Source organism: Nomascus leucogenys, chromosome 22a, assembly GCF_006542625.1.
Source record: "Nomascus leucogenys isolate Asia chromosome 22a, Asia_NLE_v1, whole genome shotgun sequence".
NCBI lineage: Eukaryota > Metazoa > Chordata > Mammalia > Primates > Hylobatidae > Nomascus > Nomascus leucogenys.
The window spans coordinates 49,820,003-49,828,909 of NC_044402.1; the positions used below are offsets into that span (position 1 = coordinate 49,820,003).

General features: G+C 40.2%; 1 protein-coding gene across 2 annotated transcripts; it reads right to left on the reverse strand.

The window, feature by feature from the left end:
- Positions 1-548: 548 nt before the first annotated feature.
- Positions 549-5,180, reverse strand: ZSCAN31 (zinc finger and SCAN domain containing 31). Of its 2 annotated transcripts, XR_004027959.1 has the most exons (4): positions 4,043-5,180; positions 3,200-3,350; positions 1,853-2,671; positions 549-616 (listed from the first exon to the last, which is right to left on the reverse strand). XR_004027959.1 is itself a non-coding variant. In XM_030803554.1 (3 exons), the coding sequence occupies exons 1-3, from the start codon at positions 4,421-4,423 to the stop codon at positions 1,983-1,985; spliced, it is 1,221 nt and encodes a 406-aa protein (XP_030659414.1). In that variant the 5' UTR covers positions 4,424-5,180; the 3' UTR covers positions 549-1,982. The 2 variants fall into 2 exon arrangements, 1 of the variants encoding a protein (XP_030659414.1); XM_030803554.1 differs by having other exon boundaries at positions 549-2,671.
- Between the last annotated feature and the right edge of the window lie 3,727 nt (positions 5,181-8,907).

Sequence of the window (8,907 nt, forward strand, 5' to 3'; positions counted from 1 at the left end):
CAAACTCACCTCAACCCACCTGCCCATTGCACTTCACAGGCATCTCAGTCCTCTTAGGGTGGGACAGGCAGCGGGTCAGTGAGGGGAGCACAGGTTTAGGGACTACCTACTGATGTAGAGGTTGCAAGTGGAAGGATGGAAAGGAAGCTATTATGTGCTTGGTGCCTGTAGCATATTAAAAGGACCATACTAATCCTCAGGGTAGTCCAGGACCTTGATACTCAAAGTGCACTCCATGAACCAGCAGCATCTGAGGCACCTACGAGTGCATTGCTCATTTAAAATGGAGATTCCTGGGCCCCCTTCTGACCTTTTGAATTAGGAATCTGCATTTTAACAAGATCTCAAGTGATTTGTAGGTATTATAAAATTTCATAAACACTATTCCAGAAAATCTGAATTCAGCTAATTGCTAATTGTTCTATTGACAAATAAAATAGTAAGTGACTTTTAAAGAATTGTTTATGGTTCCTAAGCCATGAGGAAAAAAAATACACACACATATATGTATTCTTTAACGCTTTAAAAATAAACTTCAAAGACAAAGGTTTAGGGCAGAACAGTTTTAAGCTGAACTTTTATTTCCTCTTTTGAAATACTCTGATTCAGGTTTTGACTGTAGAGAAAAGAGTAACAAGAATGTCAGCAGAGGCATTTCGTATCCTAATTTTAACATGATACTTAAAATTCTACCTACATTTGTTAAATGCTATTATTTCTTATGTAAATCATAATGCACATTTATTGAGATCTACATTTTAAGTACAAGTTTGTATTTGTTTAATCTTATGTACCCTATGAGGAAGGTACTGGTATCATCCTCTGTTTTACAGATGGGGAGACTATAGCATAGCAGCATTTAGATAAGTTGCCTAAGTCCCACAGTTCACAAATGGGGAGGAAAGATTTGAACTTGGTGCCAGAGCATATGTTTAACCCTGACAATAAATGTCTAAGCATGCTGGTCTCCCCAGTAAGCAGCAAGCTGCCCAAGATATCAGACTTCTTTTCTTTATAAAACTACTTAAATGATGCTGCTTGCAATGGCACTCAAAGTTGCTGACCAACTCCCAAAAGAAGAATAATGCTGACATAAAAGGCTATGAATTAAAGAGGTACCTTGTAAAGAACAGAGATTTTAAAGTATCATCTTACTTATTATTTGTAACAAAAATGGAAAACTTAAATACAGTAATGACCTGCATTGAGAATTTGATATGAATTATCAACATAGTTATGTTGATATGTATATACTATGTTGATGATTCATATCAAACTCATATTAACTCATATGATATCAACATATATATTGATGATTCATATCAAAAACATGAGTTAGATATGAAATGAGACATAGATGTCTAAACCATTAAAACTACAGGTTTCATACCATGGATAATGCTGCATGATTATAGAAGCTATCTATCACATTCCTAGGGGAGACCATAGCAATGATTTCCTGTGGGAATGTGGATGATTCTTATTCCCCAAAACCTTACGTTTGTTTAAAACGTCACTCTTACAGAAAAAGATGCACCTCTGAATATCCTTTGATCTTAGCCAATCTTTTTTTAAAAAGTATACATGGATACTGGTCTTTTAGAATTGTTCAATATGCAGTATTGCTCAAAAACAGCCCCTCCATAACAATTTATTTCCAGATAAGATTTTATCCCTTTAAAGGAAATCATAAGAAACGGATCAAAGGATAGGGAATAAGAAGGCCACCCAGGAAACCCTACAATCACAGTCATCCACACAGGAGACACCAATGCCTGGTGTGTAGACAAGTGGTTCAATGCAATACAAAATAAATTTTATAAGAACAGAATAAACCACTTGAAAATCTTACTTTCCAAGACGGCCCCATTTAGGGGTCTGAGGGTCCACAGAATTAGTCCAGTTCTGCTGGAACAGTATGGATTCTAAAATGCCTAATAAGGTTGCAATGATGACTGAAGACTTTCCCAAACTCATCACACTCATGGTCTCTCTCCAGTGTGGATTTTCTGATGTTTCTTAAGAAGTGTCCGCTTACTAAAGAGTTTACTGCACTGACTGCACTGATAGGGTTTCTCACCAGTGTGGACTCGGAGATGCTGGAAAAGCCCTGCATTCTGAATGAAGGCTTTGCCACACTCACGACACTGATAGCGCTTCTCTCCAGTGTGTATCCTCTGATGCTGAACAAGGCATGAGCTGAGGAGGAAAGCCTTCCCACACACTTTGCATTCATATGGTTTTTCCCCTGTGTGGATTCTTCTGTGTCGAGTGAGGCCATTGCTGGCACTGAAGGCTTTCCCACACTCCTTACATTGATAGGGTTTCTCTCCAGTGTGGCTCCGCCGATGTTCATTCAGGCTTGACCTCCGGCTGAAGGCCTTCCCACATTCTTCACATTCATATGGCTTCTCCCCAGTGTGGATTCTCTGGTGCTCAATGAGTACTGAACTCTTAGTGAAGCTTTTCCCACATTCATTGCACCTGTGGCGTCTCTCTCCAGTGGAATGTGCCTGCTGCTTTTCTGCCTTGCTGTCTTGTTTACAAGTTTCTCTGTACTTAGAATCCAAAGATACATCCCTTTGGAGTCTGCTATCCTCCAAATGTTCCATTTCTTTTAAGATTTCTTGCTTTGATGCCAACTCCTGGTTCTCAGGTATACTTTCACCATCTGTAATAATAAATGGACCAAACAATGTAATCTCTTTCCTTTATGAAAGAATACAGTCATAGGATGGAAATAGAAAGATCGATATCAAACAGACATGTTCTAGGAATGAAGAACTGTCAGTTAAGGATGGGGTTGAGTTAAACAGCGATGTTTAGGCTAGTAGAGTAAGGAGTCATCAGCACTGCTAAAATAGCTGGAGGGAGCACCCAGAGGCTCCCAGATAGGATGTACATAAGCAGGCACTATATTATATTCATTACAATGCAGGCACTGTTCTAAGTGTTTTACATATGTTAACTTATTAAATCTCAAATGACTCTGTGACTGACGTGCTATGATTATCCCCACTTCAAATATGCATAAACTGAAGGCACAGGGAGGTTACCTGACTTGTCCATTGTCACAGAGCTATTAAATGCAGCATTTAAATTCCAACCCAGGCAATTTAGCCCCAGCGTCCACAGTCTTAACTGTTACCCTATATAGACCCACCAGAGATATCCTGAACGGACCTGTCAAAATTCTTACCTTGTTCTTGAAATTGGTGGAGGCAAAAAGATTCATATTTGAGCTGTGTCACCGTAGGCTGAAGCTGGATGTCTGCTGGTTCCTGCTTGACCTTCAGATGTTCCACATCCTCCGAGAGCACTTCAGAATGTCCATGTTCATGGTCTGGAGCCTGAAGGCAAGTAGGCATATTTGGTTAAAGAGGGGGATTATAGGAGTCCAAGCTAATACTAAATGAAAGATATCACATGGAACTATATGAAACATTTTCTAGAGAGATGGCACAGTAGAAGGACCAGAGTTTAATTCCATACCCAAAAGCAAAACAGGGAAGAGTGGCCCAATCTAGTGTGGTGGTTTAAAATAAATCCACCAGGTAGAATCTAACCCTCCACCCCCAGCCCCCTGAATGTGGGCTGTACTTGATAGCTCAACTCTACTGAATAGAAAGTGAGGCAGAAGAGATGGTATATAACTTCTGAGTCATAAAAAGCACTGTGGCTTTTTCCTTTCTCTCTCTTTCTCTCCTTCTCCCCTCTGGAGGAAGCCACCTGACATGTTGTGAGGGCACTCAAGCAGCCCCATGAAGAGTACCAACATGGTAAAGAACTAAGACCTCCTGCCAACAGCCAGTGAGCAGCTGAGGCCCCCTACCAACAATTGTACCAGTAAACCATCTTGGAAGTGGATAGGCCCACCTGAGTCTTGTCATCAGATGACTGTAGTCTTGGCCATTAAGGTTTAGGGGTAATTTGTTACACAACAGAGAACTAATACATATAGCTATAGCCAACCAACCTGTGTCACCAAACCCCACCTTTCATTTACTATTTAATGTCTAGAAGTCCATCTTTCTCCTCTCACCTGGTTCCCTGGCTCACTAAGCTCTTGTTCTAGATCTTCAACTACAGCCACAGCCTCCTCCCCACTCTCCGGATGGTGCTCCCGCACCCAGGCCTGGAGCTCCTCAGGCAGGATAGTCAGGAACTGCTCCAGCACCAGCAGCTCCAAGATTTGCTCTTTGGTGTGGACTTCTGGCCTTAGCCACTGACGACAGAGTTCTCGGAGCCGGCTTAGAGCTTCTCGGGGACCAGGAGTCTCTTGGTAACAAAACTGCCTAAAAAGTTGTCGGGAGGCTTCTTGGCCAGAAAAGTTGTTCACTCGAAGGTGGGTTTCTTGGTCCCAGATAGGGTCTTCCTCCACTTTCACAATCTTAAGATCATACTGTTCCTCTGTTGAAGCCATTCCTGGGGTTAATTTAGAAGGCTTACTCTGGCTTCAAGTGAAGGGATAACTGTGATTTAAAATTTTCTGATTTAATCTTCCTTAGGAGAAGACACCTGATGATAGAGCATTATATATTAATGGAAATAAATCATAAAGTAGTGGGGAAAAAAGCAAAGTATGGAAAAATGAATGGTATTCTATCATTTATGTTAATAAAATGTATATATAGTTACTGACTTACCTATGTTTAGGTAACTGGGAAAAGGCTATGGCAGAGTATGTTACTAGCCTCAATTCTTCCCCCTTCCCTATAGCCATGTATTAATATTTTGCAGTGCCCTTCCATTGTGGCACTGGATTCAACAATATGACTTGATTTTGCCAATGATATTAGCAAATGTGATGCATGCAGAGGTTTGAACAGTACTTATGTGGCTGGGTTTGCTTACTTTTGCCCTCTGAAATTGTCAGAGAAGGATATCTTTCAGATGATAAGAGACATGTAGGACAGAGCCAGATCACCCCAGTGGAGCAGATGAGACCATCCTAGATTAGCTGACAGCCAGCTAACTGCCAGACATGTGAGCAGGCCTAGCCTGAGGTCTGCAGAGCTGCTGAATGCAGATGTATAAATAGGGCCTGCCCACCCCAGGTAAGCTGTGCCCCATATACTTATGTGCTAAACGTAAGTTTATCACTATATGCCACCAACGTTTTGTGGCTATTTATTATACCAAATTATTATGGCAGCAGATAACTGATATAGAAGGGTGAACCTCTGGGAAGCAGAATTAGGTAACCCTGGAACAAAAAAAGCAAGAGATATTTACTTTTTGAGCACAGACATGATGGTAAAAGGAAATGCTCATTGGAGCATTTCACATTTCAGATTTTCAGATTAGGGATGTTCAACTGTTAAGTATAATGCAAATATTCCAAAATCCAGAAAAATCTGAAATCCAAAACATTCTGGTCCCAAGCATTTTGGATAAGGGATACTCAGTCTGTAGAAGTGACTTAAAAGCCCGGGCAACATGTGTATATGGTAGCTCTAGGAGGAGAACAGGATATATAAAACTAGCTATAATATCAGATGATGAATCCTATAATAGAGGCCTCACCAGAATATTCAGGGAGTAAAGAATAGAAAAAAGAATTTCTGACAGGGTATGGAATATTGAAAGAATATTACTTAGGGGCAAGTACCTTTGAATTAGGCTAAAATCATGAAAAGGAATTTATCAGGCAGAGAAAGGAAGGTATCTGGCATCACAAATCAAGCAAACAACATGAGGAAATGTATTTAAGAGCACACACAATGGCGATAAGGACAAGCAAAGCTGAACTATAGAATATGAGTTGTGGGTAAAAATGTGAGAGGAGATGAGGTTAGAAAGATGCATTACATGGGATAGAAAATGGCCTTCAACTCTAGGCTTAGATGTTAGACTTTACTTTATGGAAAACTGAGAGGCATCAAGGCTTTTATTTCATTGTCATGGTGTTAGATCTGTATTTTTAGAAAATATTGAGTAAGATTCAGGATGGAAATGGTAAGAATATGTTGCAAGGTTGTGGCCATTTAAGTTGGGAAGTTTAATGGTAGTTAAACTGATACAATGTTGACTTTAGTGGTGTAATTTAAGTTTTATATGATTTTTGCCTAATGCTAATTGAATTATTAAGGTCTGAGAGCACTTGGAAGTTTTTCAGTTACACTTTATTGGGTGAAAATGCATTTATTCCATTCATTCCAATATTATGTGTCTATTAGGTGTCTGGAATAGTGTGAGGTGCTTAGTTCAAAATAGTGAAAGGAAAGGTCCCTACCTTTATGGTATTTACCATGGGAAAGACAGACCTTAATAAAATATTCACATAAAATGATGTTACAGAATTGAGAATTTGAAGAGTTACAAAGATCATGGCATTTATTCTTTGTCAGTGTCCAATGCCAAATGTATATCTTATTACTCCTTACTGTAGCATCTGGTAATTTGGTTTGTTGAGTCTTCAGTGCAGGAAGACTGAAAGTCTGAAAATTTCTAATTATGAATTTGTATTGGATTCCATTATTATTAAACATGTAGCTTCTCATGGCCTTAGGTTTATAGGCAAAAATTCTTCTGCAAATATGCGTTCTGCACTTTAATGCTATTGAGAAACCATGGAGATACAGTTGGCTTTTTTTGTTTTGTTTTTTGTTTTCTGGATCACTACAGGCAATGTCTCTCATATCCAAAGCCACGGGTGGAGTATTTCTCCATCAATTGTATTCTTTTCCCCACAATTGGTGCTTAGGATTTACCTCCTGGTCTTATGCCACCATGAACTGTCTTTATCCTTAATGCACAGCACAGTGCCTGGCCTGCTGTCAGTGCTCCATAAATGTTTTCTGGGCAAATAAATATATTCTCCCCTCCTATATCCCCTTTTACTTCATCAAGCCATGGTAAGGACAGGGAAAGGAACACAGAAGGGAAAATACAGTCTTTATTCTTGTCCCCCAAACCACCCCTGTTCCCAGGATGTATATGCATTACCCTATGTTCCCAGCCAGTCCTCCCATCTCTTCCTGTCTCCTCTCTCAAACTGCTACAGATTACAGACACTTCTTATTTTTAAAATGCCTAGAAGACTTACAAGTCTGGACTTACCCCCAAATTATGAACTCATCTTCAATGTTTTGTTCACCTGATTTATTCGATTAAATGCAAATTTGGTGTCATCTGATATCCTAGCAGGGAACAAATACTTGACAGACATCTGACGAATTAAATGGAATAACCTATTTAAAATGATCTTCACTGAAGCATTGCAGTACAGTGAATAATGTTCAAATCCTGTGGCCTCTCTAAGCGTTAATGACCATAGTATTCCTCTTATAGCTGTTATGATTATACAATGTAATGCATATAAAAAGCTTAGCGCAGTACCTGGCCCATTGCAATTATTACATAAATATCAATGAGCAGGTATTATTAGTAAAGTGGTATTAGTAAATTGAATATCTTCATTTCATAGAGGAAATAGACCCAAAACAATAAAATATTGACTTCATACATTAATACTCAGTTGACAGTTGAAAATACTAGAAGAAATATTCAAGAAAATCCAGGACAGACTGTGACCAGTGGTGACCTCCCATTTGTGTACTGAAACCCATCTCTAGATACCACCAGGGGTATCCCCCTGAACATCCCAACAACAGCTCTAAAGCAACGTTAAAGATTGGATTCAGATTTCCAGGGTGATATGAAACAGGCCAATTTATGATAATTACCAATTGACTCCAAATATTTGGCATTGGGAGATGATATGTAAAAGGGGATAAAGAGAAAGACATGGCCAGCTACAAATACAAGACAAAAATCTCAGTGGACCAAAACAGAAACACAGAGTAGTTAGTGGAGTTGATGACTTGACTGTAGAAATAGTCAAAGACATCCTAGAATTCAACTCCTGGGGGGTTAAATATGGTGTGTCTCAGGTTGTAGGGAACCAGGCTCACTGTTTCATGCCAGGACCTGCAGTGGACTGCCACACTGAAGAAAGGGAGACAGAAAAATAAAAGGCAGTTGACTGCTGACTCAACTTATGACTTTATCAGCAACTAAGGCCCAGGAGGCAAGGGACAAGGAGAGACTCATTACTAGTAACTAACCTATTTATTTGCTCACTTAGTCAATAAATGTTCATTGAGCACCCATAACATACCAGGTACTTCGCTGGGCACTAGGGCTACAATGGTGACAAAGACGGGACCAGGCCCTGTTTTGCTGGAGCATACATTTTAACAGGGAAGACAAACTGAAAATAAAAGCAACAACAAGGCCTGGCGCGGTGGCTCACGCCTGTAATCCCAGCACTTTGGGAGGCCGAGGTAGGCGGATCACCTGAGGTCGGGAGTTCGAGACCAGCCTGACCCACATGGAGAAACCCTATCTCTACTAAAAATACAAAATTAGCCAGGTTTGGTGGTGCATGCCTGTAATCCCAGCTACTTGGGAAGGCTGAGGCAAGAGAATCGCTTGAACCTGGGAGGTAGAGGTTGTGGTGAGCCGAGATCGCACCATTGCACTCCAGCCTGGGCAAAAGCAAAACTCTGTCTCAAAAAAAAAGAAAAGAAAAGCAACAACAAAAATAGGTAAGGAGGCAAACAAAATAATTACAAGTTGTGATGATTACTATGAGGAAACTAAACTAGGCACTGAGTTACCAAATAAATGGACAGCCTATTTAGATGGGGTAGTGGTGAGGTAACATTTAAGCTGAGCCCTTAAGTGCAAAAGAAGTGAGCCATACAGAATAGGGATGAGGGAGGGGAAGAGCACTCTGGACTATCCAAAGGCCCTGAGGAAGTGCATGCTGCCATCAAAGACAGGAAAGGAGGTTGGAGTGTCTACAGTCATGTGGGAGAAGAGTGGTAAAATATTAGTCATGCAGGGCATAGGAGTTAGGATTTTATAAATGCAATGAGAAACCACTGAGGCTTTAAGAAA